Raw genomic sequence first — 14,683 nt, 5'->3', positions numbered from 1 at the left:
ATATTTAAGTAATTATAAGATGTATAGTGTCGAATTTTTTCTGTATTAAATTTTATAGAGTCGAATTTTTCCGTACCGTATCGAATTCGAATCCGAATCCAAATTCGAATTTGGTAACTATGATTTGCGATTTACAGTTCAGGAGGAGTTGCAGAGTAACTCTATGTAAAGCCTAGTAATGATTTGCTTTCACACCGTCACCAAAATTTGCTACACAATTTTCTCCTTTTAAACTTTCAGACTTACACCCTTGACTATACAAAAGACTTTTACATATATATGTTTCAAAACATACAATTTTGACTTATTAATACATGACAAACCAAAACATTAAGACACAAGATAAACGATTATACAAAAAAAAAAAAGTTTCTGAATTGTTGAGTGAATATTTTCCCATACGTTTTTACCAATCCTTCATTAAATACACATTTCTTTTTAATTACTTAATGTGTGTTTCGGAATTGAGAATTTGTACTCCTAGTGAGAACTACATTTAATCTGACCTTCAACCTCCAAACAAAAATCGGCAACGTGCAAACAAAATCTTTTTGGTAAGTATGGCTGCTGTCACTTTAATAAACCACGTGGTTGGGATTAATTTTCGGACAATTGATTCTCTTTTTATCATTTAAAATAAAAATGACCTATACGAAAAGGGGTAGCTTCTTCTTTCGGGAAAACAGAAATATAAAGAATTCATATTAATATAGAACGACTAATTTTATCATAAAATATATTATATTAATTTATTTTTTAATTCATAAAAAATAAAGAAAAAATTGAAGTAAAAAAATGTAGAGAGCTGAAATACACTGATACACACAGCTCGTGCTATATCCCCGAACTGGCAATAATAACTTAAACTGTTTCTTTATTATGGCATGATCCTCGGTGCTTTCCGAATCATCAGGCGCAAAAAGCCAGCAGCAAATTCAAGGTAGACTGTGCCGCTGGCCTTCCTGCAATACGGGTGCCTTCGGGACTTCATTTATAGCACTGAGGAAAAGAGGTAGGGTGGAATTTTGGAAGGCAATGAGCATATCAAGAAGAAGCTAGATCGTAAAATAATTAATTAGTACGGATGGTGGCATCGAATTTGAGAATAGCATTACTGCCAGAAAGGTATTCTGTGGTAACAACTGCATAACCACGAGCAAATCTGAACTTGCCGGTTCCTCCCACCACGGCATACTCGCGGCGCGGCTGAGCGAACCTGTCCGTTCCCTGGAACTCCAGAGTGCTGCTGTTGTACTTCTTATCTTCAAAGATTAAGCTGAAAACCATTAAAAAATCAAGCCCAGTTACAAGGTTTGTATTCACGTACGTTCCTTGCGCTCGACCGATAATATTATCGGAGTCGGATTCGGTGATTTCTGGTCGTCTGGTTATAGCATCGCTGATAGTTACGATGGTTCCAAACTTCCCCGGCTTTGAAGACGAGCCAGTCAATCCCGCAACTGGGATGGCCGTCACGTCGCTTCCAGTCAGATTATCATGCAAATAAAACACCATGTTTACTTCACCTTCACGTGCAGCAAACCGGAGGACGACAATGGCGACGACAATGGCGATGATGGCCGAAAGAAAAAATCTGGGACCCATCGAACCAGAGTGGAAGAAGTTGCAAATGGAAATGTCTAAACACTATGAGTAATTGTGTGAGATAGTACGAAATTGGTCACGAATAAATAGTAACTTATCGAGATGCTTTTCCTTTGTCTCATGTGTGCACGAGGGTGACAATACCACGAATACAAATTCATTCGACTCTCAACGGCATGGATCTCGTTGGCAACGATACACGATATTTTCACATGTCAGGATCCTTTTCTTTTGTCTAGTACCGGAAATATTCGCTTGAAAATAATTGCACAAATTTAATAAACTATTGTACGAGACACGAGGTTTTTTTTTAATATTGAAATTTAGAGGGTTTGAATATGATACAAGATTTTATGGGCTATCTATTTTGGAAACGGCACGATTTTTAATCTAAATTGGCCTAATCACACTGAAAGAAAATTTTCATATTTCTCATATAAAGTTAATTAAATTTTAAATTTTAAGTGATTGAGACTTTCACAATTATTATTAGAGATTTCTGGAATAGCACTCTGTAATAGGTGCGATTAGTCTAATGTTTAAGATGGTAATTCTATCCATCATCAGGGACAAAAAGAGCTTTCTTAGTGAACGGCCTTAGTCCAATGTTTAAGATGGTAATTCTATCCATCATCAGGGACAAAAAGAGCTTTCTTAGTGAACGGCCTTATTAATAGAGGAAAAATGAAAATTAATAAATAATATTGACCAACTTCACTTTGACAAATAAAATAGTGATTAAGATTTATTAATTTTGAAAAATTAACAAATTTGATAGAGAATTGAAATAATAAAAATAAGAATTAGAGAAAGAAATTAGAAAAATTCATTAAAAGGGTAAAAGAAGTTGATGATTATTTAAACTTTGTTGATTTAGAATATATATATATATATATATATATATAAGAAATAATAATTCTTTAAGATGACCATTTTTTTTATTAAGACATTAATGGGTAAAAGAAAAGAAATGATCAAAAAAGGAAAAGAGGGTAATAAGAGGCGCTAGGGAGGGGAGACAACCATCAAGGCAGGGTCAAGGGTGAAAGGGTGAGATGACTTTCCAAGATCTAATTCCTATTTCAATTATCCCAATTTTCTAGAAATATTCAAAATTAAAATCTAATTCATATTTCTATTATTTCAATTCTCTATCAAATTTGTTAACTTTTCAAAATTATTAAATATTAATCATTATTTTATTTGTTAATGTGAATTAGGTAAGATCTTATTAATCAAATTTTATTTATCAAAGTGAAGTTGGTCAAATATTATTTATTAATTTTGACTGTTAATCCAACAAATACACATTTCATTTTCCCCTAAAATAGTCTCTGAGCAGTTGTTCCTGTGATGATGGATGGAGTTACCATCCTAAACGTTAGAGGGATCACACATATCCCACATATTACACATAGAGTTACTGTCCTAAACCTTGGACAGATCACACATATCACACATATTATAGAACCTTATTCCAGAAATCTCTAGAATTATTTGTATTATTAATTTTAAAAATAATTAATATATATATATATATATATATATATATATATATATATATGCTTTTTAAAAAATATGTAAGAATAATATATATATATATATATATATATATATATATATATATATATATATGCTTTTAAAAAAATATGTAAGAAATATGTAAGAATAATTTTAATTATTGACTTTCATTTTCATTTAATTTATAAATAGATTTGGTTAGCAGTTAGTTTATGAATGCTACATGACTAAATAGCCATAACTCATTTTATTTCACTTAGTCATATAATATTCTTCTTTAGTTAATAAATTTAATTAAACTGAAGTAATAAGAATAATTTCTTTTAACATAAATCACAACTTTCATACTATGAAGAATATTGTATAAAAGTTAAATCACTACAATCTACTTTGTGATTATAGATGGTTGAACGAACATTTTTAAAACCATAAAACCTCAAATTCCTTTCATCAAGAGTTTGGAAAAAAAAGAATTATATCAAAACTTTTGACCGTGCAAAATGTCTATGAAAAGGAGATCGTAGAATTCAAAGTTTTTAGCTTCCTTTCTTTCCTTATTAACCAGTTCTTAAAATCCTTCATAAGGCCTTCTTTAGAAAGTTGATTTGCAATTTGGTTTTGATTCTTGTTTACATACATGTAAGAGATATTATCAAAAGTATCTTGAATAAATTTCAGCTCCTAAGCTAACAAAAGTAGAAGTTGGTTGTGAAAACTCTGGCCCAGAAAGCTAATTAATCACAAGCATTGGGTCTTGAAAAGATGAAGAGATTCACATTATTTTTAGTTTGCAAAGAGTACTAAAAGCTTAAGAGACATAAATTCTACAAAAAAAAAATTTGAACCATGCCTCATATCCATATCCTTTGTGAAAGAATGAGAAACAAAGAAGTAGAGGACAACCTCTCCCCCAAGGATTCTATCCTCTCTTTGAGATACACAATCAAAAAAAGCCCAGGGAATATTTTTGTTAATCTCTTTCTCAGGGATTATTCTTGGGTCACATAAGTGGGATATTTTGCAATATTTGCAAATATTGTAAGGATTTGAGAAGAAGTATCGTCTCGAGAAGAAGGTGTGTCCTGAAAAAATCCTATGTTCCTTGCAAACCAAATTCCCTATAACAAAATCAGAGGCACCACTATGTAATTTATCAATGCATTGTTACCTAATCACGATGTCCAGGCCTCTAGTATATTGCCTCAAGATGGAGAGGAAGAAAATGAAGATTTTTTGTTTGCAGATATGCCATTCAATGAAAAGGGGTTAAACAAACTCATAATTTTCCTTCCATTGAGGACACCATCGAAGACCTTCAAAATCCTTTTTTTGCATCTTGTCCTAAAATGGGACCTTCCTTTTAGCAAACACCATATAAAGAGTCGGGCTTTCTTTGGGCATTTGATCTTCCATAATGGTTTCCACCACTAATGTGGGCTTGGGCCTCCTTCCATTCTGTTAACAATAACGTAAATATAACATGTCTTGGGAGTGTAGATACTCATGGAGGAGCAGGCCCAAACCAATTCACCTTCTCAATATGGAAAGTGAACATGGAACATGTTAAAAGCTATTGTATATTCCCTCTACTCATTTTCAAGTAAAAAAAGGTGCTAAATTATTTTGTATCCTTTAAAATTTTATTTATTTGCTTTAAAAATTTTAAGACAGCATTCTTAAATCACCAAAATTCATGTGTCTTAATGGTTAAGAAAATTTGATATTTTTATGAATATTATCAAATTTGAGATTCCACAATATTATAAGAAAAAAAAAAGTTATTTTCAACATAGAATTGTTTAATATCTTGTTTGATTAGACTATTCTTATGAGTAAAGTTGTTAAAAAAAAAGAATTTTGTCACACTCGCTTGTTCAGAATATAACTTATGTGATTTTTATTGAAAAATGCTGTTAGAATTTTTTCTCTTTTAGATCAAGGTTGATCACTTCCTTTCTTATGTGATTTTTATTGAAAGATGTTGTTAGATTTTTTTCTCTTTTAGATCAAGGTTGATCACTTCCTTAAAATATCCTCATTTTCTCGTATCTTTTATTTGTTTCTTATACCAATAAACATAATAATATCTTTAATGTTGAACTTTAAATTGTACTAGTACTCTTAATACAATATTTGTATTAGATTTTTTATTATCACAATTTATTTTTGTATTACATTTTATATTGAGCACATCTTACATGAAATAAATTGAGTGTATATAGATTTTTTATTATTACAATTTCTTTTTGTATTACATTTTATATTGAACATATTTTACATTAAATATATTGAGTGTATATATGATGGTTTGTTTTTGTTTTTTTTGTTTTTTTGTTTTTTTTTGTTTAAACTCAAATGGGTAGATTCCTATCGTTACCACTTTACCTCTACATCTTTATGTGCCTATTTATGCCCTTTTTGTAGACACCAATAAATAGAGAGATTTGAAACTCAAACCTCCTAGAACATAATACTTACTTTTCATAACTAACCCAATTAAACTTTCCCATAAGCTCATAACTAACTAGTTACAACATGTCTCAAAAAACTTAAACTTACACACCTAAAAAAATACATATTATATTAAATATAGATTACAAATATTTTAATACCTATTATATAATAAATCTTATTTTATAAACATATATTTTTAAAAATAGATATATATTATATAAAATAATTATTAAATAATATAATTATAATTAATTAATTATAATAATTATTAATTATTCATTTAGATATATAACATTATTATTCGCAAATATTTATGGATTATAAAAAAATATGTTAGTATTTAAATGAACCTTTTTTTTTTTTTTTTGTAAGCTAGGATGGTACTCTTTCTATTACTTGATCATCAGAACATTACATCATTTCAAAAATGTTGCAGCCCGCCCACGTGGGGAAACCGGGTCAGAAATCCACCTATAGTTTTTAATTGCAGCCCAAAAATAGAAGGTCCACAGTCTAGTTGTCTTAGCTAAATAAACGATGCAGTCATGAGACTTACTAATACTACTAATCTGCACTACTTGCTTTTCCCTATCTTTAGCATGTAAAAAGCCATAATCAAAAAAACTATTGCAGTTTCTAAACATATCTTATGTCAATCGTTGCCCCCATCTGGTTGCTGGTTAGCTGCTCCCGCTGGTTCTGGATGGTCCCGATTCAGCATTTGCTGGATTGCATCCAGCTTCTCCTCCTGCCTCGCCATTGCTATGCGTATGAAGCTCAATTCTCTACGAATGTCTGGATTTCCTTGGGCCAACTCAACCATCTCCTTTGCCACTTGCTCCAGAGCCTTTGCCATTAGCCCCTTCATTACCCAATAGATATGCAGGGATTGTTTGAACAATGACATTCGCCCCCTGGTGTGACCAGGGTCATGGAGCAGAAACTCCCACTCTTCCATCTCATCTGCAGATTGATCCTGTAGCGATTCCTCTTCCAGATACTGCATTATCCTGCGCACAGCAGGGTTGGAGTTGCGGTAATAAGCCCGTTCAGCCCTTCGAATTCTGTGGTTCACAGTCTTCTTTTGTTTTTTATCTCTATTCTGGTCGCGCCTGGAAGTTTCCCCTTCCTCCTGCGCTTTCTTCCTCTGCCCTCGGCCTCTTTTCCGCCCCGAGTCCCCGTCCCTGCTGGGAGTCCTGCTTCGTTTCCTCAAGCCATACCGTCGGACCGGCGACCCGGTCTGGTCCTCCCCCATCTGCTGATCTATATCATCCGCAGAGTTCTCCTGAGGGTAAAGGCGTTCACTCCCTTTGCCAGGACCCAGCTCCTCTTCCGAATCATCTTCAACATCCCATATCTTGAATGGCTGCTCGTCCTGCAGAATGCTTTTGCCCTTCCGGCGCCTGTTCCCCACCTCTGCGCTATGCTGCTCCTCTGCTCCTCTCAATTTCTGTCTGGTTTCCATGTTGCCCGTGGCTCTGTCGCGCACCGGACTCTGGTTTTCTACGGTCTTGGTTCTTCGCTGCGTCCCCTCAACTGCTACCTCCGAACCTCCCCAAATTAGGAAATCATAAAATGTTTTTGCTTTCATCCTGCTTTGGAAATATAGCATTTTCCTGTCTGCGGGGTACCACCTGGGATCAACTTCCGATTGCCGCCGGTGAATTTCCGACATGCCACTACCTTCGACCATCATTTCCTTATTAATCTCCTCTGCTATGAAATCTGACAAACTGCTCCCATCTCGTCTAATGTATCGAGCATTAATTGCCTCACCTTGTGTGTACTCCTGATTATTCGCCCCTCCCGCCGTCACTGTACTGCCTCGTAACTTCTGATCGTATATCCTATGATCTATTATGATATCTTTACCGAAGCCTGATTGAACCGTGTTCTTGTATCGGGATCTCCACGTCCTACTATTGATCCAGCTCACCGATCCTTGTATTTTCCTCTGTGGCTTGATCATGATCAGCCTTAATGATGTCCGCCAGCTCCTTCCACTCTCGGTTTCCCTCCACGGCTCTCCATTGACTGTCAATCGTGCTGCCACGTCCCCTGCAGCCCTAATTGGCCAGCGAGTCCGCTGCCTGATTCCCTCTCCTTCGAACATGGTTTATAATTCGGTACTCAATTCGTTTTACAAGATCAACAATTTCCTGAACAATACCCGCAGTCCGCCAGCTGTTCGTGACTTTCTCCCATCCGCTCCCGTTGCTGAGCCTCCTCAGCATGTCCACTGCAATCTGCGAGTCACCTGTGATTTCCAGATTGGTGTAGCCATTCCTAACTGCAATTCGTAAACCTTGATGCAGAGCCCAGAACTCGGCTTCGTTATTAGTCATCTCGCCTCCCCATTCTGCAAATATCCACCTTACTTGGTTATTGTTGTCTCTGAAGATGCCCCCAAAGCCAGCTTCGCCCGGGTTCCCCTTCGAGGCCCCGTCGAAGTTGAGCTTAACAAACTGATCTCTAGGATATCTGAATTTGTCAGGGCTTTGAATCCTCATATCGTGGCGAGCCGGATGCTTAAATTGGACCATCTCGAATTTTAAATTTAATTTGTTCAGAATTCCTTGTTCTTCCTGGTTCGCCTTCCAGTCATCTCCCTCCCACTTATCGACTAATATTGTTTCTCGCATAACCTCTACCACCCGTTCCCAGATTACCTCTGGTTCCTTAGCAGAATTCTGAAAAACCCTCCGATTTCTCTCTTTCCAGACCATCCAGAGTATAAATGTAGAGATAAGATTCCATGCCCTCTGGACTACTCTACAGTGAAAGGATTCCTTACCCCATTGGAATATCAGTTCATTAAATTCTCTGATATTGATTCCAAGTTTATTGAAAGTTCGTTTAGTATTCGTCCAGAGTTTCTCAACAAACGGGCAGTTGACCAGCAGATGATCCCTGGTCTCTCCATCATTGTTGCACAGGTAACATCTCGAAGGGCCATTGAAACCCTTTTTCTGAATACGATCCCAGGTTAAGATTTTGTTCTTTGCGGCCAGCCAAACAAAAATGGACACTTTTGGCCACCAATTGCTGTCCCATATTGTTTTCCATTCCAAATTCCTGTCACCTCTGTTTTGAGTATCCATTAGGTAGTAAGCTTCCTTGGTGGTAAACGAACCTTTCGAGGAGTTCCCCCACCTGAGGATATCCTTCCCATTACGAGCTCTGATTTTCCTAGATCCCATTTCTTTCTTGTAAACTTCCTGAAGGTCTGTGCTTAGCTCTTGGTCCCATTCTACCGGGTCTTCCCAAACTCTCCATCCCTCTATCATATCATTTATCTTCCAGTAATCCCTTACACAAGTTCTGTCTCCTTCAATTCTACCCCTGATCTGGTGAAGGTTCTGGATTCTGCTTAATCTTTCTCTTTGTTGCCACCTGTCTTCCCAGAAGTTGGCCTCTGTACCCCCCCGTATTTCCCAGAAAGTATGTTTTTCAACCAGATCCCTGTTTTGACTGGCTAATTCCCAAATTGTGGAACCTTTGGGGATTTCCTGCTGTCTTAGGATCTCCACCGGAGAGTCAGGCATCCTGTATTTAGTCTTCCATATGATTTTCCAGAGATCGTTTCCCCCTCTGAGCCATCGCCACCACAGTTTGGCTCCCAAAACTCTGTTGAGAACTTCAGGGTCCCTTAGCCCCAACCCTCCTTTCTCCTTTCTTTCCGTTAGCTGACTCCACGACACTAAGGCCCATTTTTTCTTCTGATCAGACCCGCTCCATATGAAATTCCTTATAATTTCCCTGATCTTAGCACATACCCCTACCGGGGCAGCCATAATCGATAGAGGGTAGATGGGGATGGCCTGGAGAACCGATTTGGCCAAAACAACTCTTCCCACAATGTTTAGAACCCTGAAGGCCCAGTTAGCGACCTTGTTGCTCAGTTTATTCAGGACACCTTGCCAATTTCTCATCCTTTTGGAGGTGAAGTCCAAAATATTACCCAAATATTTCGTAGGTAGTTCACCTCTTTTAAACCCCAGTAATCTAGTGAGATGGGTTTTGATCTGGTCCACTGTGTTGAAAATGAAGATACAAGATTTATCTTTATTGATTTCCATCCCGGAAGCCTCCGCGAACAGATCCAAGATTCTCCTGAGGTGCTTTACTTCTTTTACCGTTGGTTCTCCAAACAACATAATATCATCAACAAATTGTTGATGGGTTAGAGGCAAGTTGTTTCCCCATATTCTCAGACCTTTTATCCTGTTTGTTGCTCTCTCTTTTTTGATGAATCGACCCAGGCCTTCCGCAGCTAGAATGAATAGAAACGGGGACAACGGATCTCCCTGTCTAATACCTCTAGAGGCATTAAAGGTTTTCGTGGGGCTACCATTAACTAGAATAGAAAAGTGTGGAGAAGAAATCAGATTATGGATCCAGGCAATCCATCTCTTGTGAAAACCAAATCTTTCTAGGACAGTTTCCAAATATCTCCAGTTTAATCTATCATAAGCCTTGGAAAAATCTAGTTTGATCATCATTCCTTTTTGCTTTTTAACTTTCAGGGAATGGATAACTTCCTGAGTTACAACAAGTCTATCAAGGATCTGTCTGCCTTCCAAAAAACCTGTTTGTTCAGCCGAGATTAAATTTTCTAGGAGGGGTTTTAATCTCTTGGCGATCAGGGATGTTATAATCTTGTAAATGACATTACACAGTGTTATAGGTCTAAAGCCATTAGCATCTTCTAGATTGTCCCCCTTAGGAATGAGGGCATAAAAAGTAGAATTAAGAGCGGGCCATACCTTCTGGTGCATCCTTGATTCTTCCACTAGATCCAGGATCTCTCTCCCCAAGAAGTGCCAGCCTGCCTGGTAAAAGTCCACCGTGTAGCCATCCGGGCCAGGAGCTGTACCTTTCTTCATTCCTTTCAAAACTTCCTCAAGCTCTTCTAAGGTCACAGCTCTCATCAGTGCCTTGTTTTGGTCCTCGGTAACCAAGCTGGGAATGGCCGAGCAGATCTCCTGAATGGCTCTCGTTCTATCAGCTTGAGGTTTGGTTAAAATTTCTTTATGATGATCCACTAAGACTTGTTCAATCTCAACCTGCTCCACCACTCTTTCCCCATTCTTGTCTTTGATGGATAGAATCCTATTTCCCTGTCTATGTTTTATCATAGCCTGATGGAAGAATTTAGTGTTTCTTTGCCCCTCCCTTAGCCACTTTATCCTTGATTTTTGTCGCCACAAGATTTCCTCTTGCTTCCGTCTCTCTTCCAATCTACCAAGGATTACCCCTTCCCTGTTAATGCTTTCCTCTGTTCTGCCTTCCAAAATCATCTTCTGTTGAAGATCCTCCATTTCCCCTTCTAGTTTTTGCTTGTCTTCCAGAATGTTACCAAACTCTTCCTTGTTCCATTTTTTAATTCTCCCTTTCAGCTCTTTCAGTTTTAACTGGAACGTATGCATTTTACCTCTGCCCTGAGCAGTACATTGTTTCCACCATTCCTCTACTTTCTTGATGAATTCGGGGTCCCTCAACCAAAAGGCTTCAAATCTGAAGGGTCTTTTCCCCTGAGTCCTTTTGATATCAACCTCTAGTCGAATCGGCCAGTGGTCGGATCCCAGGGATGGTATGATCTTGGCTTCCACAAAAACATCCTTGTTCATGATGGCTTCAGATACTAGGAATCTATCCAGCCTTGATGCAATTTGATTTTTACCTCCCCTTCTGTTGTTCCAGGTGCAAATCCCATTAATTGTCTGAATGTCAACAAGCCGTAAGTCCTCTATCATCTCATTAAATTTGTCCATGAAGTGGTCCATCTTCCTTACCCCTCCTTTTTTCTCTTCTAAAGATCTGATCAAATTGAAGTCGCCTCCAATGATCCAAGCAGCTTCCGGATAAAGTCTACGGATGGTTTTTATACTGTTTATAAAATTCTCTTTTTCCCCAGGAGAAGGGGGGCCGTAAACCCCTGAAATGACCACCTGTTCCTTAGTTCCTACTATCCTACCCAGACCAGTAAGGACTCTACTCATGCTGGTCCAACTATCCAATATGATTTCATTCGGATTCCACAGGACTGCAATACCTCCTGCAGAACCGATAGCATCTTGCCCTATCACTTTGTATTGTAATCTGCTTTTTTCAATTATTTCTTCAAGCTGCTGAACCAAAATCTTTGTCTCCTGTAAAATCATGATACTAGGCTTCTCTTTTTTCAGCTTATCCTTCATATACCTTTGTTTACCTTTACTGTTCAAACCTCTAATATTCCAACTGATCACAATCATTTAAAACTTTTGAAAGGAGGGGAAAAATACCTCAGACAGAGGTATCACCTTACCTGAGTTTATCAACGTTTCTCCCACCGTCTGGATAGCTTCATTCATTGTTTTCCGGCCTCTTTTCCTGCTTTTTTTGCCAGAGCTGCCCATTCCCTCCACTTCATTCCCCTGTTCGCTTCCTACCATTACCTGTTTATCCAGTTGCTCCCCTTTTTTCTCCTTGTATTTCTGGAAAACTTCCTTGTACAGCTGTTTCTGTTTTTCAGGTATGAATCTGTTGTCAAGATACTTCCATTCTTGGATTAACCTTTTCATGATTTTCTCCTCTTCAACTTCGCTTTCAGTTTGGTTTTCCACTTCCATCTGGGATTCCACTGTTGTTTCTTCCACCTTCTCCTCCGGTCGTTCTCTACTGATTCTGTTCAGGTTCTTTTCCTTTCCTTTCTCCTCTCCGGCGATTTCCATAGGGGTGTTCCCCGGGTCCTCATCGTCCTCCAAATTTATTTCATATTCCTCATTTTCGCTCTGCAGCACCTGAAACTTGTTTTGATTATTTTTTTGTCTGGGTTTCTCCTGAGATTGGGTTTTTGGTCCTTCTTTATTCTGTCTCTTCTTCCTTGTAACCTGCTGAAAACCTTGCTCTGACTCCTCCATTCTCTCAGTACTTCTCTGATAATCCGTTTGACCTTTCTTTGACTCTTCCTCTCTATTCAGCGGGCATTGCCTATATAAATGACCATATTCATGGCAGTTGCGGCATCTGAATGGGATGTGTTCGTAATCGATTGGCTGCTTCCAAACCTCATCATGGTACTCCACCTCAACGTTTTCCGGGAGGGGTTCTGCCAGATTCATGTATACACAGATCCTCGCATAAGCATTATATTTACCTCGTTTCGTAGCCTCTGCAATTTTGACAAAGCTTCCAATTGTGTTGCCTATTCCTTCCAGAATTTCCGGGTCCCAGAATTCATCAGGAAGCCCAAACAGTCGAACCCAGACTGGTGCATCAAGCAGTTTTTCCTTTTCTGGGCTGTATCTCTCCTCCCAATATTTCATGAACAGGCCTGCATTGTTCAAGAAATATGGCCCTTCCTCAAAGATCCTGTTCTTGTCTTCCAGATTCGTAAAGATCGCTGTGAAAAAACCTTGAGCTCCCAATTTGAGATCCACATGTCCTCTAGGTCTCCACCTCTGGTCTATCCATCTATATAGCTCCTTCTCTGAAGGCCAATATCCTATGAACTTACAGATTAGGGCATGGTCCTTCATGTAACAGTTATATTCCTCCAATTTATTGCAAGGGATGACATACCTTGGTTGTTTTTGTGCCCTAGGTAGACATTTTCCTCTCATCCTTTTCTGCCATAGGTTTCCCATTACTGGAGCATGACTTTCCCTCTCATTCTGCTGAACACCACCTGCGCTGGTCTCGCCTATTACCACATTTTTTAAGGAGGGGATCTCTCCCCCCCCTTTGGTTCTCCCATTTCGCTCAGGGTGTGTTTTTAGGGTTTAACCCCAGCTTTGCCACTGAGAACTCAGAAGACTGAGACGTGTTTGCAGCGGGGATTTGTTGCTCAAACTAATCGATTTCCGCCTTCCGCAGTCTGCTCCCTGCTATGCCTCTTGTCAGCATTGTCTGTCTGCGCAGGCCCTAGCGCGCATCGTTCCGGACCGCTCCCAGCAATTTGCTCAAATGAACCTTTTTTTTTAAGAATGAAGGATTATTTAAATAATTTTCTCTTTTATCCTGACTTATATTCGTTCCTCAGATAAATACGTTTAACCTTATAACAAAAATGATATGCATAACCAATAGTTATCGAGTAGATAGGTATATTTTATAGTTTAGTAGGTAGGTATATTCTATTGTGTAGATAGGTGTATTTTATAGTTCAGTAGGAATGTGTGTTTATTTGTTTTTATGTAGAGTTGATATATGTTTTTAATGAAAAAATATATTTTAAATAAAAAATAATATTAAGGATTAGAGCGAGGGATAATATTTTTTTTATTTGTTTAAAATGTTAAAGGAAAAGTACTATTATGTTGAGGGTTATTGTGGCTCAGACTAGATATGATTCCCTAGTGATTTTGACTACTTAGGTGTCCCTGTGTTGCAACTATTTGAGTGAGAAGTTTGAGGTGCAAAGGCATAAATGTGTAGCCCCTAGGCCCAATCTACATGTTAGACTTGCAAATCACATAAACTAGAAAAAGTAAACCTAGAAATGGTTATATGTATTTAGTTTTAATAAGAAACAATATAAAACATTAATTATCAAATTCTCATTATCCTCACATGGTTGGTTATTAATATTACAATCCATTATGAAAGAGATATGATAAATATTACAATTAATAAAGAGATATGATAAAATTATTTTATTTGGCTCTTGACATTATAAATAAAATATTTAAATGACTATATTAAATAATATAATTTTGTTGCTTATTCATATTACAATTCATTATGAAAGATATGATAAAAATATTTCATTTGACTCTTGACATTATAAATTAAATATTTAAATGACTATATTAAATAATACAATTTTGTTGTTTATTAATATTACAATTCATTCTGAAAGAGATATGATAAAAATATTTCATTTGACTCTTGACATTATAAATTAAATATTTAAATGACTATATTAAATAATATAATTTTATATAAAGTAATGAATATATATAGTTAGTGAAAAAATACAATTCATTCAATTTCTGATACAAAATATTAATAATAACAAAATATTTGAAAATACAATTTAAACAATATCAATATATATAAAATTACTATAATTCTATTTTGACCATAGATTAAAATAGAAATGATTATATGTATTTAG

The 14,683-nt window shown here is 37.0% G+C and overlaps 2 protein-coding genes across 2 annotated transcripts; both read right to left on the bottom strand.

Annotated features, from left to right (window-relative positions):
* Positions 1-819: 819 nt before the first annotated feature.
* On the bottom strand, positions 820-1,644 carry LOC149155061 (dirigent protein 11-like). The gene has a single exon (XM_089445228.1). It carries the CDS (start codon positions 1,603-1,605, stop codon positions 1,072-1,074), a length of 534 nt encoding a protein of 177 aa, XP_089301354.1. The 5' UTR covers positions 1,606-1,644; the 3' UTR covers positions 820-1,071.
* A 6,002-nt stretch (positions 1,645-7,646) lies between these two features.
* On the bottom strand, positions 7,647-13,103 carry LOC149155060 (uncharacterized). Its single transcript, XM_089444305.1, has 2 exons — positions 11,891-13,103; positions 7,647-11,809 (listed from the first exon to the last, which is right to left on the bottom strand). The coding sequence occupies exons 1-2, from the start codon at positions 13,101-13,103 to the stop codon at positions 7,647-7,649; spliced, it is 5,376 nt and encodes a 1,791-aa protein (XP_089300431.1).
* Between the last annotated feature and the right edge of the window lie 1,580 nt (positions 13,104-14,683).

The sequence above is a fragment of the Pinus tabuliformis genome, chromosome 9, assembly GCF_031772625.1.
Source record: "Pinus tabuliformis cultivar Carrire ecotype Pingquan chromosome 9, CPIR1, whole genome shotgun sequence".
Taxonomy (NCBI): domain Eukaryota; kingdom Viridiplantae; phylum Streptophyta; class Pinopsida; order Pinales; family Pinaceae; genus Pinus; species Pinus tabuliformis.
The sequence above is the reverse complement of the archived record's forward strand: the minus strand, read 5'-3'. Positions and strand labels throughout refer to the sequence as shown.